This window comes from Taudactylus pleione, unplaced genomic scaffold, assembly GCF_031769625.1.
Source record: "Taudactylus pleione unplaced genomic scaffold, aTauple2 ptg000061l, whole genome shotgun sequence".
In the NCBI taxonomy this organism is placed as follows: domain Eukaryota; kingdom Metazoa; phylum Chordata; class Amphibia; order Anura; family Myobatrachidae; genus Taudactylus; species Taudactylus pleione.
Window position 1 is genome coordinate 7427505 of NW_028284463.1, and position 26899 is coordinate 7454403.

At 38.4% G+C, this 26899-nt stretch overlaps 1 protein-coding gene across 1 annotated transcript; it reads right to left on the minus strand.

The window, feature by feature from the left end:
- Window positions 1–20759: 20759 nt before the first annotated feature.
- LOC148534986 (olfactory receptor 1C1-like) lies at window positions 20760–21698 on the minus strand. Its single transcript, XM_088464857.1, has one exon. It carries the CDS (start codon window positions 21696–21698, stop codon window positions 20760–20762), a length of 939 nt encoding a protein of 312 aa, XP_088320983.1.
- Between the last annotated feature and the right edge of the window lie 5201 nt (window positions 21699–26899).

Below are 26899 nucleotides of genomic sequence, written 5' to 3' on the forward strand. Positions count from 1 at the left end.
TTAAGGGTGAGTTATATAGGGGATGATGTGATATCTGGATATTTGTGATAAACCTATGTATTGAGAATATCCCATTTGGATTAAAATATCATTTACTAATACATTTGTTTGCGTTACACTAATTATAATCAGAATACATTTATTTGTCTGTATAATCTGTTCGACATTGTGTGTACAAAAGATATGTGTAACAATAAAGTATGCTCATGCGTTAACTTTTTTGGAACACAACAATTTTTATAATGAAAAAATGGACTTTTCATTGTGACAGTCCTACATTTACTATATGATTGTGTTCTCGCTCTGACCTAGGTGGGGGTAATTTTCCTTTCCTCATATGACTATAACTACAGCCATACATCACTAAAATGCCCAATCTCGTCTGATCTTGGAAGCTAAATGGTGATAGGCCTGGTCAGTACTTGGAGGGGGGACCCCCAGGGAATACCAGGTGCCATAGGTGAAAGAGGAATACATAGGACCCCAGTGACGATTGGCAGAGCACCACAAATCATATTTCTATCTATTTTACCCACTTTATGGTTTAACATCTTTATTCTTCTTGACTAATATTTGTTACCCATTGGGATGATGATAAATATTTTGCCAGAGGATCACCTTAGGATCTTATATTTCAATTAGATCCATTTGCATTTGATTCATTTGCTTCTTCTTGGGGGATCTTGGTATCATATATTTTATTATATTAAATAAAAGTTACATTTTAATTATATATTCTTTTAAGAGTGCCCCAACAACTAGCCCTACTTTCTTCTCCATGTGTATATAATGACTGTAACAGGCCACTGGGTGGGTGTATCACCTTCAGCAATAGCAGAAACAGTAACTACCACACAATGCCAGCTTATTCACTTAAAAGCATACCAGTGTCAACCTCTTGGAAAAACTGAATAATATCATAGCAAGTTGGCTTACCAAACTTGGACTCTCCTTAGGATTTGTAATTCTAATAACACAACAAATATTGTGAGAGCATTATAACTGTGTGAATTTAAACATGTCCCATGTTTTGCCCAAACAATAAACTTGGTGGTTCATATTTTTTTTCAAAAATGAAAGGGGCACGCAGGAGATGCTGTCTGATATGTAGAAGATTGCAGTGTCTACAAAAACAGTTCAATTTGCCATGCCACCAACTGAAGTAAGAGATAGTGACCAGTTGGAATTCCACACTTTATATGCCTCAGTGAATGGAGGAAAAGCAACATCAAGCCATCCAATTCTATTCAACAAGCCATGACATAAGGAAAATACTCTGCAATATATGAAAGCTACTAAAACTATTTAAAGTAAAGTAGTAATTAAGTGAGTTCAGACAGGTGATTCCCTTAAAAATCTACTGGGATAATTAATGGAGAAGATTAAATAAAGTGAGTTTGTTAAGTATTTTGGATTTTTAAATCAACTTCTTGCTTTCCCATGAGCTAAGAGTTGTCAAGATCTTGCAGTTGGAACACTAAATTTTGGCAATCATTCTTGATCCTAAGTTTAAGTCATATGTAATGTATTTTTTTTCCAAATTACACAGATATTTAGAGATTCAATAACTATGTCTCCTACTTTAGTTCCCCCTTCAAATGCTGCTGCAATGAAAAAACTGAACTTTTCCAAGAGACCCACTGGGGATTTGGTTAATAAGTTGACTTAACACAATAAAGTGGAACACAATTAGTTATGCAGTAAAAAAATGCTCAAAATTATTGACACCCCTACTGTGATTTAATCTGATACAATAAGCATTAATAGAATGTCAATAAAATAATCATTCACCAATGTACATATTAGCATGTCACACAGTCATTTTGATTATTGGGAGTAAAAAAAGGCATTTTGGAGATTCTTGTACAAGCTTGATTTGGTGTACTTAAGCTGCCCACCATCCATTGTGTAATCAGAAAAAGTGATTATCACAGCTGGGAACCTTCTGAGCAATAGATGTATGAGGATACTTCTGCAAAATGTGGAAAAACTCAAGTTCATAAAAATGACCTACAACTTCTATGATTATGACCTTTGTGCTAAATGCAACAAATGTACTTCTATAATGGGTGAGTCCAATGGGGATGAGCTAATAATGTGGGAGGATGATGTCAATACTGATGAGGGTGAGGATGAGATCAATCATTGATAATGATATCTTTGAACTATAGAGATAATTAACAACACTGCTAGCCACCTTAAGCTCATTGGTAGCTTGTTTTGTGGGGTCCCAAACAAACCGAGCAATTTAGCTACAAAAGTGGCTATCCCTGATGCTAAAGTGCTTGGTTTGTTAAGCTGTGCATGCCCTTTTTAATATACAACATAAGGGTGGCTCGGAGGGCCCAAGAACAATTCCATCATGCACCACTTTTTACTATGGGTTTGTCAAGATTGTGTCTGTTTGACAGATAGTGTATACTACTATACTACTACACCTTAGAGTTTTGTTTTGTATCTTGCAATGCTATCCATTTTGGATGCTTGTTTTTTAATAGTGTTTTCCATTTCTCTATGTATTTGTAGCTAGAATAATAAAACTGTAATCAAATAATCAATCAAGCAATGCTTTACTTGTCTTCCAATAAATAATCCATCTCTATTTACCTGTGCAGACCTCGAGCCTCTGATCTAGTTCTTGAAAACATTCTATAGCATTGGAGAGTTTATAGTAAACTCACATCCTGTCTGACACTGTAGTGCCATTCTTTTTCCTAGATGTGATGTATTCTTTTTTAAACTGCCATCTGTATATGCCCCTTCTCTATTGCTTAGTTTAGCCAGTCAGTTCCCTGCAACCTTTGACCAACATGGATGAGAAAAATGTTGCTAGCTTTGAGGTGGCCAAAATAGACTGGAAATCACTGAAAAATAAGGTTATTGAGGTTAATAATGTTGTAGCAACAAAGAAAGTCCCACATTATATTATTTTAATTTTTTATATATATATATATATATATTTTTTTTTTTAAATGAAAAAATGAATACACTTGAGGGTGGTTGTTGCAAAACCAAAACCAAAACACAAATATGATTTAGAACCAAAACAAAACATAATGATGAATTTAAACCAAAACACAGGTGTCTGCGCACATCTCTACATCCAACTAAGTAGTATACACAGTAAAGGTTCTAAAGCAAACTTGAATAAGAGGGATGACAGTGGGCACCACTGATGGGTCCCACATTCCATATTGATCTTGTCTCCCTTGAGACAAGGGAGCCCATATTCACATGTATCTTTATATTGGAAGCAACTTGTTTTAAAGAAAGCATTTTTGAAAAGGTTGTCCTATAGAGTAGGACAGCAGAAAAAAACTCCTTTTTGGGGGCACTCTTAATAGATCATATACAAAAAATTGTTATTACTTAATACGTAACCTTTATTTAATACATGCACTAAAAAGGACAAAGACAGACAAACAACAGTAAACAAAAAACCATGGTATATAAATATTTTTTAAAAGAAGAGAAATATCAGCTCCACAGTGTTTAGTACCATATATAGCTGTAGAGCATGTACATAATTTATACCACGGTATTAGCAAATCAAGTCTAGCCTTCGTGTATAAAACACAAAGTAGAAGTGGGACTGGATATATAGTATAATATCCTATTATGTCCCTTTACCATCCAATTGTGATGAAAGAGAATTTGGCGAGAATATTCAGTATGCTTGATACCATAAAAAACAATAATCAGTTATCATATAGACTGGTTCTTGTGTTCAAGCAAGCATAGTGGCAGGCATCTGAGATTGCAATTCTTGCACCCTAGTGCATAACCATAGAATCTTTGTTAAGTATAAATACAATGGTTCATAATACTCGTACTAAAATGTACATTGCAACCTTCATACACCAGAGAGATATATAATTTGTGATAATAGCCCTATAAGTTAGCTGTTTCCTAAGTTGATATTTCATACATATGCGTATTGTAATAGTCCTCCTCTGAGTAATGACTTTTTATGCCAATCCAGGATAGGTATATATAGCTCCATATATTAATGTTAAACAGCTAGTTCGTGCAATCAAAAATGAGATGGTCATCATACAACATAGGTTAGATATAATAATAATCAGAAGTTACAATGAAATCAAGCAGTCTGCAACCAATTATCCCATTTAGAGAAGTTGATAATATCACTATCTTGTAACCAAGCATATAGGTCCCTTAAAGTCTCAAGGGATTAATCACCCATATCTGTCAGATCATTATAGTCTAACCGTGTAATCATAGTTACAATACATTTATACAGTCTGCAGCCGATTAATCATAAAATTGGTGTGAAATAATCTCACACTTTTGTAACAGGCATATAGTCCCTTTAAAGAATCAAGGGGATAATCACACAAGTTAGTCAGATCATTATAGTCTGACAGTGTAATCGTAGTTACAATATATTTATACAGTCTGCAACCAATTAATCATAAAACTAGTGATTGATGATCTCACACTAATGTAACAGGTATACAGTCCCTTTAAGGAATCAAGGGGTTAATCACACATGTCAGTCAGATTATTAGGTCTGAAAATAACCCTCTAAATGGTAATACCATCTAAGTCACAATAAAGAAATAATTGCGCAGAACACTATATTGTGACCATCACCATCCGATTAGCAATACCCCCTGAGTAGCAAGATATCCTATAGTAATTTGCTCAAGACAAGCTAGGCATAATGATCGGGTCTGAGTGGTAGGTATCACTGCAGCGAGCAGGCCAGGGAAACAGAAATAGATAGGGAACCAATCTGGGGTCGCCGCGAAGTTTAGCGGTGCTATGAGCAAATGCCTGCCATGAGGTCAGCTGAGCACAGCTGATACTTACGTGGCCTGGATGCGTGTTTTGCCATTCTGGCTTTGTCAAACAGGAAGCCAAGTCAAGTAAAGAAAGCATGTCATTAAAGCTAAATGCAGTATCTATATTTGTAGGGATTTATTTATGTGTCCCAATATAAAAAGACTCTTGTATAATCTTATACAAATGTGCTAACTCTAAATGATTATTTCTTAATAATTATCTATTAGCAAAAGACTTACAAAGTTAAAGTTAAAGCAGAGCAAGTAGCTCCTTCTCCTTTAAATACACTATAACTTGATCGGTTTTTAACATGTAACTTTATCCCCGGTAGACTGGGACCCACATGTAACCAGCCAATAAGCAGCTGCTATATGTAAAGTGGCCTCTGATTAGCTGATGGGCAGTGGGATTTCCCGAGGAGGCCTGTCAGGTGGCATTCGCAAAGTATTGGTATGTGTGCCAACACATATCAATACTTATCCGTATGGGTTCGGTTACTCGGTTTTTTATGTTTCCAAGACCCCTGGATGCTACAGAGAGCAGTGTGAGGATGGAAGTGAGTAAAATATCTTTTTTCCAGGTACTTCATATGGATTCTACATGGGAGAAGTGGACCGACCAGCTGGCACATGTAAGTATGTGTTAGTGAGGTAGGCATGTAATAAGGGTTTACTTTAGGCGGAGTGTGTTTACTGTCTTTTTTAACTATTTATTTTACAGTGGATGTAAAGCTGCTGACTGCCTGCTGGTACTTATAGTTCCACAAGTGCCAAAGGGCAGGCATGCTGGCACCTGTAGTTCCAATGTAAAATACAATAGTTTATAACTATTTAAAACATTATTACCCCTGTACCTTCTTGGGGGGTCCCCACCTCCCCTGAGATGCCCAGCTTGGGGTGACTGGCTTTGGGTAATTTAGGAAAAAGCCAGGTGCTGGTACTTATATTACGGGGGGAACCCTACCTGTTTTGATCCCCATGAATTTAGGAACCAGGACTGCTTAGCAGTCCGGGGTTGGTTATGCTTTTGGGGGGGGACCCTACGTAATTTTTTTAAAATAAAAACACTTTAAATTAGGTACACATGCAGAAACATACACAAATCACACTGATTTATGTATGTTTCTGCATAACTCGCAGCTCAGGAGGTAGTCTATTTGAAACTTTAATTTCTCTGCAAGTTTGCTACATTCTCTCCTGAGATTGTAGTCTTAATTCTTGGTAAATTCCAGAGTTGCATCTTTTTCATGAAAAGTACGTCAGAGTTTGGCCGATGGGGAGTTCATTCGAGTTTGCAATCTCACCTGAGTTTTTCAGTGAAAAATTAAAACTCTCTTTCAAACTCACACAAGTTTTTCTTTAGTGAATTTTTGAGATGAAAAACATGCCTAAACTCAGCAGAGATTGCAATCTCGACCAAACTCAAATCTTAGTAAATTTACCCCTTAGTCTTATGAACCATTTTCTCCCACTGAGCAATTTGTTTGTATGTATATGATTCAGTCTGGGGGTACTACAATAAGCTTCAAGTTGATTGAAGGATATCATGGATTGCAGCAAAAGGATATCAGGAAGTATGAAGAGGCTACGTGTCATTCATTTGGAATCATTCACTATATGTTTGGCATAAAACTGTTACAAGTCCAGTCCAGGACTTGTACATGGCTCAAGACTCTCCTGCTCCTCTCCTACTGGTTCTGCTCCCAGGAGATCGGGACGTCTGAGACCTGGGCTGGGTTCCACCCATGTCACCTGATGAGTCTTTCCTCTTGTTTTACACACTAGATTCTAGCTGCCTTGCCGGCTATATCGTTTATTTCTCAGCACTCGGCTCAGCTGCATGGTCAGCTATTTTCTCCCAGCTATTTCACTGTGGACTGTTTCCTGGCTTCTCAGCCACTCCAGCAGCCATTCTCCCACAGCTTCCATACCCGGCTTCTTAGCCACTCCAGCAGCCATTCTCCCACAGCCTGCATACTCAGCTTTTTAGCCAATAGAGCAGCCGTTCTCCCACAGCCTGTACTCCCAGCAGACTCTAGCCACAACATCGGCCTCAAGCTGCAAAATCGGGCTCTGCCCACAACTTCGGCCTCAAGCCACAACATTGGCCTCTAGCTGCAACATCGGTCTCAAGCCGCAACATTGGCCTCAAGTTGCAACATCAGCATCAAGCTGCAACATCAGGCTCTAGCCCCAACATGGGCCTCAAGCAGCTCCATCAGCCTCAAGCCACAACATTGTCCTCAAGCCGCTACCTTGGCCTCAGCTGCTCTGCCCAACCACACAGCCAAATCTTTGGCATCAACTTCATCTACACCTGTTGGCCAACAGCTATAGCTAACTGGCGCAAATGCCTCCACTTGTGTCTTCTACCATTGAGAAGACTTCTTCTACTGGCTTTCAGCCAGTTGTCTGGGGCAATTAATAAGCTTCTCTTTCCATCTTGTCTGTACCACTCTACCACAGGGATTCTTGCGTGTTGGATCACCGACAACCATAACAAAAACTACTAAGAACTTTAGCATATATTTCTAGAAGCACCCTTTCTAAACTAGCCAGTTTATAACTATTCTATACAGTATGTGTAAAGAGACAGCCTAAAGGCCACTCTTAAAAGTTTTTATAAATACTAGAGATGAGCAGGTCCGGTTCTCTGATAATTGGACCCACCAAAACTTTATGTTCTGAGGCAATATCCGAGTCTGGTTTGAGCTTTCCTGCCTGACTCGGATCCAAAAATTAGGCAAAATGCATCATCCTCCCACTGTAGGATTCTCACAAGTTTTGGATTTTATAAAGGTCCCCACAATCGGTGCCATTTTCAGTCCAGCTGTGGAGAGAGAAGCTAGTAGATGTGTAGTCAGTCACTGTCAGTCACTCAATGTGTGTGTCCAGTCAAGGTATTGGGCTGAAGGCTGCTGTTGTGTTGTCTATAAAGGGGCTTTCCTCAGTGGATGCTGCAGCTGCTGTGTCACTTGTCCTGCCAATTAACTGTGGCTGCTGTTGTGTTGTTGTCCTGTCAATCAGGCTAGGGCTGCAGTCCATAAAGTGGTGCTGTGTTGTCCAGGGGGTGTTCTGTCAATTATGGGTGCTCTATCCCAGTGTAAAAAAAATAAAAGTTATTTTTATTTCTTCTTTTAGTGTGTGTGCTTTAGCAACTTAGCTGCACTATTATTGTACAGTGACACTACCGCAGTTTATCGTCCACATATTTGTGACACTGTTGGTGGTCTGCCCACACTTGGCAGGGGTGCTTTGTTGTCCAGAAAAAAGAGATGCTTTCTGTATCGTTCATCAAGGGGCTGCTACCTCATTCAGGGTGCTCTTCCCCAGTATAAAACATATATTGTTTGGTGACACTGCCGGTCAGACCACATTGTAAGTTTGTTGATATGGAGAACAATCAAATGAGAAAAGATCAGGAACCACATACCAGTCCTGCAGCTGCTGCCAGCAGTCATGATGATGATGCAAGACAGTCAATGTCATCTACAATGGCTGATGTCCAAGGGCTTAAGCCAAAATCAAACAAGCAATGTTTTACAGTGTTAAAGAAAAAAAAATGAAAGGCTAAGTTAGCTGCAGAGAAACAAAACATTGGCAATATGCCATTTACTACATGAAGTGGCAAGGAAAGGATGAGGCTTTGGTCTTTATTTATGACTGGTGGTTCTGCATCTTATGATGATGTAAGCCCTTCTCCCTGTAGAAGTGTCAAAAACGAAAAAATTGCTATGGCACATGAACCAACTGTGTGCTCAGAAAAGTCACAGATCCCAGAGGAGAGTCCAAGTGTGTCTGTGGTTGCCATGTGTGAGCCTGAACTTTCTAATACTCCTCCTTCTACCAGTTGCATGCCCTCTGCAAATGTGGGGATGAGCAGCACTTCAACATGCTGATGTAGAAATCGAGGATGCTTCTATGGAATTGCACCAGGAGGTTAAGGAGGATATTTCTGTAGTTGGCACTAACAATGATGGTGAGGATGTTGATGATGAGGAGGTTTTTGTGTAAATCAGGCAAAAGTTGTTGCCCATGGTCTGAAAAAGCCCATTGTCATGCTGAGGCAAAAGACAAAAAAATTCACATTTCATGTGTGGAATTATTTCCACTCAAATCCAGGCAAAAGTTGTCAAGCCATCTGTAACTTTGCCAAGCAAGATTGATTAGAGGTAAGGACCTTAACCATCTAGGAACCTCCTCCCTGTTAAGTCACATGCCGTGCATTCCTCAAATTTCAAAGTGTTTGCAAAATTCTGAAACTTTGGCAAAAAACGTAATAATCAGTCCAGCGTCACCTAGCTGCTCCCTTCTTTCTGTTAGATCCAAGTGCCTGCAATCTCCACCACAATGCATCATAAACATCCTCATTCATGATTGCAAATAGTCGTGCTGCATCCAATTTCATAAGCATGACTGACTATTCTCCTATCTATGATTCCTCAGAAGGATCCTTGTGTGCTATGCCTATTGCTGCTGCTGTGAGTGGATCTTTATCCCAGAAGCAGACCAGGAAGAAGACTACTTTTATTAGTTTAACACAACAATTGATTTTCAACAATCATTTGCAAGGGGGAACAAGTATGACAGCAGTCACCCTGTTGCACAGCGGGTTACTGACACCATAACAACTATGCTTGTATTAGATGTGCATCCTGTATACACCATTAATGCAGTGGGCTTTAGACAGTTCATTTGAGGTCCTGTGTCCCCGCAACAATGACCCTTCTAGATTCCACTTCACTAGATCAGCAATTCTTAGTCTGTTTAAGGACATTAAAAAAGCTTTATTAGTGTCCTACAAAATGCAGTTGTACCCACTGTCTACTTAACCACAGATATGTGGACAAGTGGGAAAGGGCAAACTAAAGATTACATGACTGTTGTAACCCACTGGGTAGGTGTATTGCCTCCAACAGTGCAAACAGCAACAGAAGCAGCAGCATCTAACATGTGCCAGCTCATTCTGAGGCAGGCTACTCTGTGTATAACTGGTTTCACTAAAAGGCATACTGCTGAGAACCTCTTAGAAAAATGCAGGGAAATCATTGCAAAATGGCATACCCCGCTTGGACTCTCCTTGGGATTTGTTATTTTTGACAATGCAACCAACATTGTGCAAGCATTACATATGGGCAAATTCAAACATGTCCCATGTTTTGCTCACACAATTAATTTGGTGGTGCAGCATTTTTTTAAAAATGACATGGACCTGCAGGAGTTGCTCTCATTGGCCCGAAAGATTTCAGGACATTTTCGACATTTACTAACTGCATGTCAAAGATTGCAGAATCAGCAAGTACAATTGAATTGTCCCCACCATCAACTGAAGCAAAAGGTAGTAACTAGGTGGAATTCTACCCTCTATATGTTTCAGCAGATGGAGGAGCAGCAAAAGGCCATCCAAGGCTACATAATGTCCAATGACATAGGGAAAGGAGCGGGAATCCACCTTAGTCAAACACAGTGGATAATAATTTCCATGTTGTGCAAGGTTTTCAAACCCTTCGAACTTGCCACGTGCGAAGTTAGGCCAGACACTGATAGATTGAGTCAGGTCATTCCCCTAAGCAGAATTTTGCAAAAGCAGCTGGAGAAACTGAAGAAGCTGAAATGTAATGATTCCGCTAAGTATGTCAGACTTGTAGATCAAGCCCTTTATTCAGTTTGCCAGGATCCAAGGGTCATTAATCTCTTGAAATCAGATCACTATATTTTGGTGACCATACTTGAGATGCAATGAGCTGTTGGTGAAAAAATTGTCAGCTCAAGTGGCACATGACATGGCAGCATGTCCTCCTTCAGTTTCTGCAATTGCCAGAAAAAAAAATATTAATCTCTTGAAATCAGATCACTATACTGTGGTGACCATACTTGAGATGTAATGAGCTGTTGGTGAAAAAATTGTCAGATCAAGTGGCACATGACATGGCAGCATGTCCTCCTTCAGTTTCTGCGGCTGCCAGGAAAAAAAATCATTTTCCTAAGAGACCCACTGCTGGTGATGCAGATCAGTCAGCAAAACCTAATGATATCTGGTTGGGTCTAAAAGAACTGCCTACAATTAGTGTCATCTCTACTGTGACTTTGTCTGATATGGTCACCATAGGGATAGCATCCAAATAGGCATGTCAGACAGTCCGTTTCACTACTGGCAGAAAATAGAAGCAATTTGGAGTCTCTTACACAAGCTGACTTGGCTATAATTAAGTTGCCCAACCTCCAGTGTATAATCTGAAAGAGATTTCAGCGCAGCTGGGAACATTGTCAGTGATTGGCATAGGAGGTTACTTCCCTAAAATGTAGAAAAGATGATGTTCATCAATATGAATTACAATTTCCATGAAGAAGACCTTTACCAGCAATTAAGTAAAAAAACTAAAGAGGCACCTGTAATGGTGGATTCCAGCTGGGATGAATAAAAATTGTGTGAATTAGAGGATGTACACACTGATGGGGATGATGATGACTATGACGACATCAGATCTTACCTATGTTTTCAAGCCAGTTTGTGTATGGGATCATTGCCACCACTGTCCACTGCACATTGGCAGCTTGTTTTGTGGGGGTCCAAACAAACTGATCATTATAGGCACAAGTGGCAGTTCCTGTCTCTGAAGTGATTGGTTTGTTAATCTGTAAATGTCCTGTTTTATATATACAGCATAAGTGTGGGTGAGAGGGCCCAAGGACAATTCCATCTTGCACCTCTTTTCTTTGAATTATGTGCTGTTTTATGGTTTATGAATGTCCAGAAATTGAAATGGCCACAGACAGCATCTTCTATAGGCCCCATTCTTTAAAACAAAAACTATCTGAATGACCAAGTTGATGGGGTGGGCAAATGTGAGAAGCAGCACAGGGCATCTTCCTGCCAGAATGTGTGCAATAAAGTGCAAATATGTTTAATACAAAAATTAGTTGTGTATATTGGTCACATACATATTTACATGGTACATGCAGTACATAATGCAGGCTGAGGTAACCTGAAGCATGCCACTTATTGTTGACAAATAACTTCCAATAGGCTCAGCAAACATCACAGATGCTGTGAGTTATAGTTCAGCTGGAGAACTACAGGCTGCTTTCCTCTGATGTAAATAGAACGTCTTAGTCCCATTATCCCTAACAACCTCACTGAGTACAAACTAGTAAATGTCTGTTTACAGAATGTTCTAGCAGCACCTTTACAAGCAAGGCCACCTTATTTCTATTAGATGTATAAAAATTAAAAACCTCCTCCAGATCAAAGATGTCTTTTTGGAAGTTAAGAACTTGATCCTAGATTTATCTTACCTCATAATTTGTTTTAAGAATCAAAACATTAAAATAAATAAATAAAAAACTAATCAATCCTTCTATCCTTTTCCTGTCTTCAGTCCATAAACATGTTCCAACTCCGTCGGGCCTCTGACCTAGTTAAGGAAAACTTTCTTGGTTTTTAAAATTGCTAGGATTTGTAGTTTATTAAACTGCCATCCTGTCTACTACTGCAATGTCACTCTGTGTCATGTTGGAAGCTGAACTGCCACATATAAGTGCCACCCACTGCTCTTGCTTAGCTTAGTCAGCCAGCTAGCTGGATGCAACCTTTTGGCCATAAACTATATGAAAAAAACAATATTGTGAGCTGTGAGGATATCAAAATTGACTGGAAATATCTAGAAATAAAGATTATTGAGGTTAATAATACCGTAGGAACAAAAACAGGCACAAATTATGTGATTTTAGCTGTTTTTATGGGTTTTCTTTTGAGAAAAATACAGATCCAACAACAAAACCAAAACACACAAGGGTTAGTTTTGACAAAACCAAAACCATATCCAAAATACAAAGGAGATACTGATCCAAAACCAAAACACGGGGGTCAGCGCACATCCCTACTAAATACATTTTTGAAGTCCAAAATAGGACTGGAACTGTGCATTAAAGTCTTTTTTGTGGCATAATATCTTGTAGTTCAGACCTCTGGAAATAAAATAATTTCTTCTAGTTATTATAAAAAGAGGATGACTGTACATCAATATATCAAAGCATGTCTATCTCAGCTAGTGAATTTTCAATCCAGAAACTCCACCTTTAAGTCCTTTGCATCTCCACACAAAATAAATTAAAGTCTATTTACACATATGGGATAGTTGGAAACTGGCTAGTTCAGAAAGGGTGCTAATAGAAATATATGCTAAAGTTTTATTCTTCTTCACACCCTTATAATTAAGTCATATTTAACTAATAAATATTATCAAATATCTTTATATACAGTAAGTTCTATTCACATATGCATTAATTATCTGTTCAAGCCTTGTATTTGTATTCATTACTAAAATATTATTTTTATTTCTGCTTTTAATCTTTATCTATATGTATTATCTAGCACATAAGTTAACAGTGGTTATCTTATGAATTCAAAGATCTTTTATTGCTAAATAAAGCATTTTCAATAACTAAGCTTCTAAAACATTTCAACACTTTATTCTAGCTTACATATACAGTAGTTCTGCGTCACTATTAAATACTTTTAGCCTTAAATATATTTTGTATCTTCGATATTAGGAACTCTAGATTATTAATGTGTGGTCAAATGTAATTATTCCTAATGTATAAATGTAAAGAAAATCAACATTTAAGGAATTTCTGCTTTATCAGTCTACTTTAGGGAGATTTATTTGTAAATATTCCACTGTCAGGATTACTCCATTATACCCTCCCAAAATATGGTGTTTTCAAAATGTATAACCTGTCAAAGTCTATTCTGTATTAAATATTGTATTTCCAATTGTATGTTCTACTGTGTTATATTCTGTATGAAAACATGGTATGTCAAAAAAGACTGTAATTACCAAGCCAGGTAATTGTAAACTGTAATCTAGGGGACAGCTGGCTGGCTTTTCCCCTCCCAGATAACAAAAGAATGTGTAGCCCTCACAATATGAGGTCATATGTGAAGAACTTTTTCTCAGAGACTCCTAGTCATTACAGGTGATATTTTAAGCATGATCAAACTCTCATAAATCTCAACAAGCTTTATAACCAAGTTATGAAATCTCCTTCCTGGCAAGACTGATAACTGCCTAGAGAAGTGACAAAAGAGCCTGTGGACACATAACATAAGGTGTTTACACAAATTACATTGACCAAGGAAGGAGGGGGTTGAAGAGGGTGTTATGTAGTCATAAAAATATGACTCCCCTTAGTTTCAGTGCCCATTTCCAGGGAGAAACTTTGAAGCTAATCTCCTGCAGAGCAGATCTATAGACCTCGTTGTTAGTGATCTGAATTCTTTGTTAGTGATCTGAATTCTCTGATTTTCTCATTCCTTTTATTTATTTATTTTTATTGAATTTGCATTATAACCCTTGTGTCAATTTATTTAAAGTATTTTTGTACCTTTAAGCCTTGGAAATATTTTATAAATTAAATTACAATTTTTTTAGCTTAATCTGTGTGTATATTGATGAACCTAGTAGCCTTTGAGGCCCATGTTACATGGATATATAAATTAAGTTTTAAAAACACTGAGAAATCCAAAGTAAGTACACAATTTCTTACACAATCCTGCACAATAGTGTTTCTAGTTCCTGATATTGTGCACAATACTGTATTTGAGGTGGAGTGGAGGAAGAAGAGGTATTGCAGCGGATATCACTCATTGCATAAGAACACCCACCATACAGCCATTATTGCAAACTTTATTCATCATACTACATGTTATGGACTGTATGGACAGACTATCCTAGGACACCAACATTAGTAATATATTTGAAAACATTTTTAAGAACACCCTCCCCACAGATTGAAAGTCTGGACTGTGTATTCTAAGAACATCTATTCAACATAAAAATAACTAAATCAAGAGGAGAACAATCGGGGGATATAAACACACACACACACACATACATATCATAGGCACAAATTAGATTATATGTATGCCCCAGAGCGCACCACAATCCCTGTTTTCTTATAACTTAACAATATGAGGTTGGGATACCTCTATATGTGGAGCTGCTAGGGACATTACAATAACCCAGAGTGCTGCACTAGTATCAGTTAAAAACTGAGAAATCCCTTACTGGTGGCAGCAAAGTTGTATGTTTAACCATTTGTGCTGGCACAACCAGAAAGTCACTGATAGCTATTTCAGATTGACATACTGTATCTTGAGGCAGGCTGATTCATAGCATCCATTAAAGAGCAGAAATGTGTTATTTTACTTTCTAACTAACACACTTGAAAATCTTAAATTTCACACTTGATAATGACATAAAGTTTATTATTGCCACCAGCAATAGTTTCTCCAAAATATGGAAAATGTTAAAGAACCATTGTCCTATTAAAGAGGACCAAGTTGATGAAATTAACAGGAAAGCAATGAATTAGTTTATTTCTTAGTACTGTGTGTTTATTTCTTGCAGGAAAGTAATTTTTAAAGTAAATAATGTCATTCATTTTCTCATCAAGTACATCTTCTAAGTTAGAGTAATTAGTTAAATAGGTGCAACATTTAACCCCATATACTGTTTTTAATGTAACACAATATTCTGAGCAGAGTGCTAAGAGATAATCCAACATTATTCTATGCTGGATAGTTCTGTCTTTGCTGCCTGCAATTCCCTGCCAAAATACCTAAATGTACAACTATAAATTTCACTGATGTTGTCTATTAAATTTCTTTAATCCTATATCATTATCTTACAGTATTTGCCTTTATTTCTCAAAAGCCAAATATAATTATATTTCTGAAACCCAACCCAACCTTGTATCCTGAGGAAATAGTAAGCAAGCGTTCATAGGTTTTTTTTCTATTGTCTAAATTTCCATTTTCTCTATTCACAATGCAGTACATGCAGTAAGGGTTCTAAAGCAACATTGAATAAGAGGGATGACAGTTGGCAGCCATAAAGGGTCCCATACTCCATATGGATTTTGTGTCCCTTGAGTTCATCATGCATAAGAGAAGATGTGGGATGAGTGTAAAAGTAAAAAATAAAAAAGCCATCTGAACCAGGGGCTTTACAGAAGAACAAAGCAGAAATAGTGTTATGACCTCTTGCAATGACAGTAAATGTCCCTTGAAAGTTTGTCCGGTTGTGACTGCACCAAATTGTAAAGGTTGACATCTAGAAAATTTTGATGAATGGACAGCCAAGTCCACTGGAGTGGCTTTGTATAAGTATGTATAATAGGTGTGAAATTGGACTAAAATATATTGGGATTTAGTCAGTGGACAATGTGTGAGACAATTAACAGCTACTATACAAATATATTTGTTTAATCATCTGCACATTGATACATGGAGGCTTCTATACTTGTAATCCCATAATTAATGTTATGTGTTTGGTTAATTCAATATTCTTCCACCATTCATGTATTTAATTAAATCTGCTAAGAGCCATCAGTAGAGAGGGTGCCTATCAGACAATATCACTGAGTGCTGACATATCCAGTTTGATGGGACTGTCTGGCCTCTACCTGCCTGTCTTCAGCCAGCCACACCTCATCCATAATCGATCATGGTGTTTGTCAGTGCTATCATTTCAAAAGCAATTTTAAAGCTACTTGGCCATTTGACATATATCTTTGTATTGGAAACAACTTGCTTTGAAGAAGAGATGAGCAGGTTCAGTGTAGAAGAAAATGAACACACCCAAACTTAACGAACCGAGTGGATCCAAGCTGGGACTCTGATCTCCACCATTTTTATATTTGAAAATGAGGCAAAATCTCATCTTCCCAGATTTGCATGTTTTGGATATAATATAGGTCCCTTCCACTGAGATTTGGGCACCCTTTCACACAGGACCACTGGAGGTGTTGGAAGTTGAATTATTGGAGGAAGCTTTTAGGCATTTTTTTGGTGGGCAATGGCCTCCACGTGTCCCTTAGTGTAATACTGGCTGAGCTAGTTTTGATTTAGGCAATTAGCATAACATTGCTTTTTTATTTTTAGAGTGCAGGAACATGTATTACTTGTTTTGTTCAATTGCAGTGTGTCACACTGGTGCTGTGAGTAACTTAACTGAGCAGCATTAACCCTTGGTGCACAATTGCAAACTGGTGTTATTTTTGTCACTGCATGCAGTGCAACATTAACCCTTTATTGGTGTACATTAGTGCCTGCAAAAAGTTTTGGAGTGTGCCACAAATAATAAAAATATATAAGTGCAGTGATTTGCAGCAGTGTGTAAAAATACAAAAATAAAAAAATAAAAATGCAAACAAAAAAATGTTGTGAATTCAAAAACTTCAGGCCATAATATGGTGCTGTTTAATAAGAACAATGGTCAGTAGGTCAGGGGCCACAACCTTCATATCTGCACAGTGCATCACAGTTGGTGGGCACTTTGTTTTTTTATTTTAAAAAATTAAACATCTTTGTGTGTTCAAAGAACTTCAGGCCATGATACTGTGTGGCTTAGTAAGAACACTAATGGTTAATTGGTCAAGGGCCACTACCTTAATATCTGTCACAGTCCGGGGGCAGTTGTTTGTTTTATATGCATTAAAAAAATCAAATAATTTTGTTTGTTTAAATTACTTCAGGCTGTTTTACTGGGTAATTTGAGAAGAATACTAATGGTCAGTTAATCAAAGGCCACCACCTTAAAAAATACACAGTCCATCACAGTTTGTGGGTAGTTTGTTTATTATGAAATCAAAATTTTTTGTGTGTTCAAAACAATTCAGGCAGTGATGCTATTTTGTTTCATTAGAACACTAACGGTCAGTAGGTCAAGGGCCACTGCATTAATATCTGTGCAGTGCAACTGCTGCATCAAGTCATGACAATACTAATACTTCAATGTCATCTACTAAAGCTGGTGCTCAATGGTTTTAAATTGGGGCATCTAAACAATATTTTATATTGCTAAAGAAAAAAATCATCACCTCTAATAAAATTAAAGTTTCCTGCAGAAAAACATAAAAATGCCAACATACCATACACCAGACATTGTGGCAAGGAAAGGTTCAGGCCTTGGCATTTTTTTTTGTAAGTGGTGGTTCTGCAACAGCTGTCAGACATCTTATTCTGCCTTACAAGATGTTGCAAGACCTATAAAAGGTGTAAAAAATATTAAAACAAGAAAATCAGTGCTGTAAAAAGCACTATGGCAAAATAACAGAATGGGTATTCAAAAATTTTGCAAATCTCTAAGGATAGTCAGGGAGTGTACATGAGTCCTATGTGGGAGCCTGACCATTCTGATACATGACTCATAGAGAAGCCTCCTTCCACTTTTTCTATGCCATATACATAGAAATTGAGGAAGCTGCTAAGGAAGTGCAACAGGATGACAAACTTTTTTTTTCCAATGCCATTAATGAGAATGTTGATGATGAGGATGTTGTTTGTGTAAGTCAGGCACAGGCAGTTCTTGCCTGTGATAAGAAGAAGGCCATTGTCATGCCTGGACATAAGACCACAAAACCCACCTCTTATTGGTGGAATTATTTTTACCCAAATCCTGAACACAAATGACAAGCCATATGTAGCATTTGTAAAGCCAATGTAAGATGTAGAATTGTAAAGCATCTAGGAACCTCCTCTCTATCATTTTCAGCACTTTCAAGAAAAAGTTTTGCCAAAATCTGAACTAATAACAACATGCAGTCCAACATCAGCTTGCTCCCTTCTCTCAGCTAGATCCCAACCCTTGCAATAATCATCAGCAACAAATTCATCATCAGTCCTCTCATTATTGATCAGAGGTAGACCTGCATCCAGTTTGCTAAGGCTTACTGAGTCCTGCTCTATCCATGATATCTCAGAAGAATACTTGAGCACCAGGCTTGCTGCTGGTGTGGGTGAATCTTCATCCCAGTAGACCAAGAAGACTACTAGTAGTATTTTCAAAAAACAATTGACTGTTAAACAATCCTTTACAAGAGGAAGCAAGTATTATAACTGTCACCCAGTTGCATAGCACATCATTGAAGTTATGATGGCTATGCTATTATCAGATCTGCAACCAATATCTATCTTTAATGCATCTGGTTTTATCCAGTTAATTGAAGTCCTGTCTTCCCGCTACCAAATTCCATTTTACCAAAAATGCAATTCCTCCAAATGTACCAGGATATTAATAAAAACCAAATCTTGGCATAAAAAACACCATTGTACCCACTGTGTACTTAATCACAGATTTGTGGACAAGCAGTACTAGGAAAATTAAAGATTGCATGACTGTGACAGACTATTGCATGGATGTACAGTATCAACTTCAGCAGCAGTAGGTAACACAAAAAGTCAGCTAAACTCCAGGCATGCTACTCTCTCTATCACTGGCTTAACTAAGAGGCATACCAGTGTCAACCTGTTAGAAATATTAAGGGATGTCATTGCATAATGGCTTACAGTACCCCTATAGGAGTCTCCTAAGGATTTATAATTTCTTATAATGCCACAAAAATTGTGAATGCATTATACAGTAGCTGGGTGAATTAGAACATGTCTCATGTTTTGCTCACACAATCAAATTGCATGCAGAAGATTACAGCAGATGCAAAATGCTCCTTATGAGCAAGTTGTCAGCACAAGTGGCACATGACATGACAATGTCTTCTTATTCAGTTTCACTAACAACTGTTACTGCCAGGAAAAAAATAAAAAGCTTTCACAAGAGACATACTGGGGATGCAGATGAGTTACCACAATTTTTTACATCTGATCCGGTCTAAAATAATTGTCCAAAATTAGTGACACATCTACCATCATACAATGTGATATGATCAACATCCATAGAATGTTGGAGGATTTTTTTAATGACAGTGTACAAATAGACATGTGATACAGTCCCTTTGACTAATGGGAGGAAAGAAATGCAGTCTGGAGGCCCTTGTACAAAGTTGCTTTGCTTTACTTAAGCTGGCTACACTCCAGTGTGTTCCTGGGAAGAGTTTTCAGCACAACCAGGAACCTTGTCAGTGATTGGCAAGGGAGGCTACTTCCTCAAAATGTGGAAATGAAAATGCTCATCAAAATTTGCTACAAATTCAATGAGAAAGACCTTTTCCACCAAATATATGAATGTACAGAGATTTTTGTAATGGTAGATTCCAGCAGAGATGAGTAAATTTTTTGTGAAGATGATGGTAACACTGGTGAGGGTGAGGAGGATGACAATGACAACATCTTACTACTGTAGAGAAGTCATTATTAACAGCACTGTTAGCTGCCTTAAGCCTAACATTAACTATAGTACATTGTTAGCTGCCATAAAAGCTTGCTTTGTGAGGGCCAAACAAACCAAGCACTACAGCCACAAAGTGGCAATCCCTTCAACTGAAAAGATTTGTCTGTTAAACTATGCATGTCCTTTTAATATACAATATATGCATGTGTGGGAGGGCCCAAGGAAAATTCCATCTTGCTCCTTTTTCTTTGCATTAGGTGCTGTTTGTGGCATTGCTGACTGACATTTGTATAGTTTATTAAACTCCCATCCTGTCTGCAACTGTTATGTGGCAATGTTTCATTGATGTCAAATATTCTTTTAAACTGCTGTGCATTTGCTCCACTGTTCTTTCACTTTGTTTAGCCATCCAGTTTGCTGCAGGATTTAGACACTATAGGTGAAAAGTGCAAACAATATTCTGAGCTGTGGGGTGGTCAAAATTGACTGGAAATTATAGGAAATTATTGTTTTTGAGGTAGCAACAAAAACAGGCTGAAATATAGATCCAAAACTAAAACACAACAATGAATTAGAACAAAAAACAAAAACACAGGGTTGGCGCATATCTTTACTTTAAAGTAAACATGTCATAAAAGATAAATATCTATATTTGCAGGGATTTGTTTATGTCTCTCAATATAAAAAAAAACTTGTTTAAAATTAGAAAAATGTCAAATTTAAATTTTTATTTCTTACTTATTTCTTACTGATCATCTACATTGTTAACAAAAGCTTTACAAAGTTAAAATTATAACTAGTGCATTTAACTTCTAAATATACGTCAACTTTTTTTAACACTTATACTTATCCACAGTAGTTTCAGCAGAGCCCTTTTCACATCTTTATTCCGTAGACTGTAGATAAGAGGATTGATCATGGGTGTAACAACTGCACCCACTGCAGTAAAGACCGGTTCCAAGAGATTGGAGTATTTGGATGTTGGAACAAAGTATGCAGACAAACCTGTCATATAGTACATAATAATAATGATGAGATGGGATGAGCAGGTGGAGAAGGCTTTCTTTCTTCCATCCTTAGATTTTACATTTAAAATGACCCTGATAATTTTTATATAAGATGTCACACTGAACATTGCTGGAAAAAATCCTAATATCAAAATTTCAAGGTAGACAATAATATAAAACTCATCACTGCCAGCACAGGAGATGTTAATCAGAGCTTTAGCATCACAGAAAAAGTGGTTTATGGTATGTGACTGACAGAAGGACATGTGTGCGGCTGGGATTGTAAATAGTAATGCATTTAAGAATCCTATTATCCAAGTGGCAGATACCAATAAGGAACAGTGTTTCCGATTTAAGATAGCATTATAGTGCAAAGGATCACATATAGCAACATATCGGTCATATGCCATAATGAATATTAGAATATCTTCTGCACCACCAGCAGAAATATAAAAGTGTAACTGGGTGAAGCATTGTATAAAGGACACTGTATTATAACCAGATAATAAAATGTATAGCAGGTTAGGGACAGTAGTAGTTGTAAAACAAATATCTACTAAGGCCAGGTTACATAGAAATAGATACATGGGAGTGTGTAACTGATCATCAATATATATCACTGTAATTATACTAGAATTGATGAGCACTCCAAATATATATAGGAGGAAAAATATGCTGGTAGTTATTGATGTATATCCAGATTTTGCAAAAAATGGCACCAAGTTGAATTCTTTAATATAAGTCTTGTTCTCCATGCTATATTCAGGTTATTCTGCAAGAAACATTATTATTACTATTAGTGGTTACTCTGCTGGTGGCATTTTGTTTTGTTAGAGATTAGCAAGTATGTGGTAATTTACTAATTTTGCATCCTGTAAACTCTTGTCCTGCTGTATAAAGACAGATATGAAAAATAGAATAAAAAAAACACATTAAAAATAGAACATATATACTGAGCCAGGGCTGCCATCAGAAATTGTGGGGCCTGGGACTGACAAAATAGGCAGGGCCCCCCCATATAGTACAGAAACTGTGAGCCGGAAGAGGGTGCGGACTGCAGTGAATGGCAGGTATGGCTAGTACCAACCCCAGATGATCCCGCCCTGTGCATAAGCAAACCACTCCTTATGGCCCTGTATATTGATATGCAACTGTACATGCATCATATGTGCCTGGTTTGCTGCTGCTGGTTGTATGCAGTGCCCCTTATGCAATGCCCCCTAAAGTAGTACCCCTTATGCAGAGCCCCTTAAAGTAGTGCCCCCTATGAAGTGCCCACTAAAGTAATGCCCCTTATGCAGTGCCCACTAAAGTATTGCCCCTTATGCAGTGCCCCCTAAAATAGTGCCCATTATGCAGTGCCCACTAAAGTAATGCCCCTTATGCAGTGCCACCTAAAGTAGTACCCCTTATGCAGTGCCCACTAAAGCTTAGGCGGTAGCGGCAGGTGGGTGGTTGGAGTTGGCTGGGCCCCCCTTCTCTGTCAGAGTGCCTGGGCCCAGTACAGTAGTCCACACAGTCCCCCCATGATGGGGGCCCTGTACTGAGCATCATACTGTATTGACCTAGGTATGTGTTACATGCTAAACACAGCCCTACTGGCATATCAGCTACTGTATGTAAAAAGTAGAAAGTCAGAAGAACAGAAAATAAACTACTGTACATAGACCAGATTTGTTCTTATTTTAACCCAGAATTTACTGATGTTTTCTACAATTATTACATACTGTAACAAGGTTGATAGCAAAATTTTATGAGCCTGTCAAGGTTCTGATATGGAGCAAACATTTGCTATTCAGGTGTGATGTTGACTTGTACTTTGGATCTTTTTGGATTTCTGTTCTGCACATGTGCACATAAAGTCTTCCACCACCATCCATGGGGTATATTCAATAGGCTGCGAGAATAGCAAAAAACCCACACCTGCGAGGTTTTTCCAGCAGGTGTGTGTATTTTGATATTCTATTAGGTGCGTGTTTTGTTTTAAACACACGCCGAGAGTTTTTTTTTTACGCACTTCCTGAGCAAGCGTGATTTTTCCTAAAATCGTTATTTTTTTGGAGAAATCACCGGGGCTTGCTCTGACAACTCGGCGGCACCCCCCAGAGGACTAATTAAGCAATTGGAAGTATCCAATTAGCCTAATTAGTCTTTAATTACTTCCTTCTGTAGAGCTGTCTTCTGCATCTTCTTTTTCATCCAGCGTCGGAAGCCGGGTCTTCTGCAGCAGGGTGAGTATGTCAGTGTGTATGCTGTATGTAAGTGTGTATTTGTGTGTGTATAAGTGTTGTGTGCATGTGTCCCGGTATCAGTGTGCCCGTCCAGTCTCACTGTGTTCCCCCCGGAATGGGCACTGGGAGAATTACATCTCCCAGCAGCCTTTGCCCCATCTGCTATCTCCCAGGTCTCCCAGCAGCCCCCTCTTCAGTTAGAAGAGAGAGGGGAAGCTACCGGGAGCCATGGAGAACCCAGCATCGGTAAGTGTCTTTTTTTTTTTTTTAATTTACGCGGCACGTGGTTTTCAATGTTGAAAACCCCGCATCCACTATTTTTTAAATTGAATCCCTCAGGCATCGAGAGTGCTCATACCCATGTGATTTAGAAATTGGGTGCGAGGATTAAGCCTCGCTAAACCTCTTGTTTACTGAGAGCTAACTTCCTAATAAAGCTTTTGACTGGTAAATAAGATTGTACTAATTATATTTGTATGATGGAAAGTAACTATTGACATTGTATTACTCACTGACAGGGTATCATGAAATATCTAAATTCTGGTATGCAGAACTGAACATGGGAAAAACATAATATATTTTTTTTAAATATTCCCAATACTTCACTTTTAAATTTATATAGAAGTTTTTTTCATATTTTTTACTTTTGTATCTGCAGTGGCACAAACGTAAAAAATATCTCTTCTTATATTTTGTAAAAAAAGCTAGCTTTCATTTAACTTTGATAAGGTAAATATTGAGTATTTAGTGTATCAACTATCTTATATAAATTTACAGTAGACATTAATAGTTATCTTTATTTTTCTGCTGTTATTTTTATAACTTAAATGAAGATGTGCCCTTGTTAATCTTTGCTTGTCTTGGCTTTGTAACAGACATTTCAAGAACAGTTTAAATTCAATATGGAAATGTTTACTAAAGAAGTAATTCAATAGACATCGTAAAAGCAAACAGAGAGAAAGATAAACGTTTGGTTTGTGCAAAGTAACCGGTATAAAATACTTATAAAAGATGGACAGTATTTTGCCCTTCATTGCATATTATAAAAACATACAGTAATCTAAAAAATATAGACATACCCTTGCTAAGTACCATAATATTTTAATATTTCATCCATATTTCAGCATTTATATTCTTGATAGACCTCATTTTGTGTTTCAGAAAGCCAAGGAGTTTATTAAAAAAATTGTATTTTTCAACTTTAATCAACTGATACAGGACAAGTCGTTCAAATATTTTTCCTTGTGCTTATTGCACTGTATTTGGATGGATATCTGTACAACTATTGCAATTCAGATAAGTTGTTTTAAATATTTTATTGTACATGTGATAACTGCTCTAGTTGATAAAATATTTGTATATATAACAAATTACTGCAGTGATGTGAGGTCAATGGCTGGGGAGGCACATATGGAGATAAATCAAAGTGCTGGGAGTCTGTCACACCCCGTTCTCACTATAACTCACTCCTGAAAACACTTAAGTTTTAGTATCCATTAATTATCCTACCTGCATCATTGTGTCTTCTTTTGTGGCTGCTGACACTGCAGTGCACTTCCTGGTCACATGACACATCCAAGTTATCCATCAGTGCTTAAGGCACACCACACATACTCAGAGGCATGCCTCTATTAGCTCTCTTTCTGTGCAGCTTATCGCCCATGGTGTTGCCCCGCTCCTAGCTCTACAAGCAGTGTCTGAGTGTCTGACAGAAGTGAGGCTGAGCTGTTGCTGCCACGTCTCTCCCTGTTGTCACAGGGAGCTCCACAAAGCTAGTGAGTGTTAACTATAAAAATGATTATAATAAACAAAGAAGATGTGTATAAGTTATAAATATCTTCTTTGTATTGCTCTAATCATTATATATACATTACTAAATTTTTTGTATTTTTAGTTACAAGTACACACATATTTCCTTAAATGTATCCAACCATAAAGTGGTGCATTCAGCATAAACTTGCACTGTAAGGGATGTTTGTGTGTTATTTGTCAAACACCAATATGAACACACACATGATAAAGGGCCTGATTCAGCATGGAATGCAAGTGTGTAAACGCATGCACCCGGCTACTGTGAAAACCTGCTAATGAACCCAATCGCAATGATGCCGCAGCACAAGACTCAGATGCTCATCATAACATAATGTCATCCACATCCCTTTACTCACATTAGCAATACAGCTGAAGACAGCAAAAACATCAGTAACATCGAGAACCATCAGACTCATACGCACAACAGTGGTTGAACAGACCTCACTTACAAACTGCTAAACTTCCTGTGTGCATGTAGAGTTTTGAATGCATCCTCCATTGCAGGGGCTTAGTTATGCAAACCCCTGTAACGACATTCAAATGACATGTCATGCCTGTGTTTCACTGACCACCCCCCTGTCACCACCCCCAATTGGTCACTTCCTGTCAATCAGTGTGTGCTGAGACTGCATACTCTTTGTGATTGGTAATAAATCGCAGTGGTCTGTGTGCACTCATGCACTGCGTCGCAAATGCATGCACAGTGTGCAACAATCATCTGGGTACGTGTGGAATTGCGGCTTTGTTCCTTGCTGAATCGGGTCCAAAGTCCCATAGTGACAAAATGCATCTGGAAGATGCTTGCATGCAAACATGATGAGGCACTGGCATTTCAATGGATGAACTTAGGCAGAGGCTTGGGAGAAAAGCAATATAAAGCTTTGTATACAGTGGTTCTTGGTCTTGCCGGAGAGCGGTGTTTTGCAAACGGGAAGAACTGCTACAATAGGCTTTCTGACATGCTGAGTTTTAGTATTGTTGATGTGCATGTTGCATTTACACTTTACTGGCAATAAATATTTTTACATACCTCACTATTGTGCACCCCTTTTCACCTTAAATACACAGAACTGCCAAGCGGTTGAGGCTACAAAATGGAAGCTGCACTTAAGGAGTGATTTTTGAACCATGGTTTGGATTAAGGGTCTCATTCAGACCCGCTCGCGAGCGCAGGACACTTACAAGTGGGTCGATGGTACCCAAATGTGCATGTACACGATGGAGGGAGCTCCGTCGTGCGTATGCGTGAGACCCGGCGAGCGTTGGGGTAGCTGTCGCACGGGGTCTCGCACCAAAGGGGGCATGCTGTCGATGGTGAGTGACAGAACGCCCCCTTTGGTGGGCGTGCCAGGGGCGTGGCTGCCAGATGGAGGCGTTTCCATGGGAATGCCTACCGTCTGGGTCCAGCCCCACTGACATCACTAGTGATGTCAGTGGGAGTGATTTTGGCTCTGATAGAGCCAAAATCACTCCAGGGCTTGCGGCAGCGAGACCCTACTGCAGGGTCTCATCGCAAACCCAATGGTCGCGATGGTGTTGACCATCGCGACCATCATCATGGATGCTCGCATAAGCTGTGGGTGGTAACCCACAGCTATGCGAGCATCCAAAAGGCTGCTCCAAGTTTAGGTAGGAGGGCCCTGATTCAGAGCGAGCACTCTGGTCAGAGCGTCCGGCTCTGAATCAGGCCCTAATAGCACACATACAGTGGTTTGCAAAAATATTCAATGGCCTTCATCAGGATTTTCTGTAATACAGATAACTCATGGGCAATGTTTAATGAGACTTGTAGACCATGGAGGTAAGATGTATGTGGACACATCTATAGCAGTGTTGGATAAATTGTGAGGAGGTGGAAGCTGCATCCTACCACTCTGGCACTGCCAAGACAACATCAGGTCAAGAAGGAAACT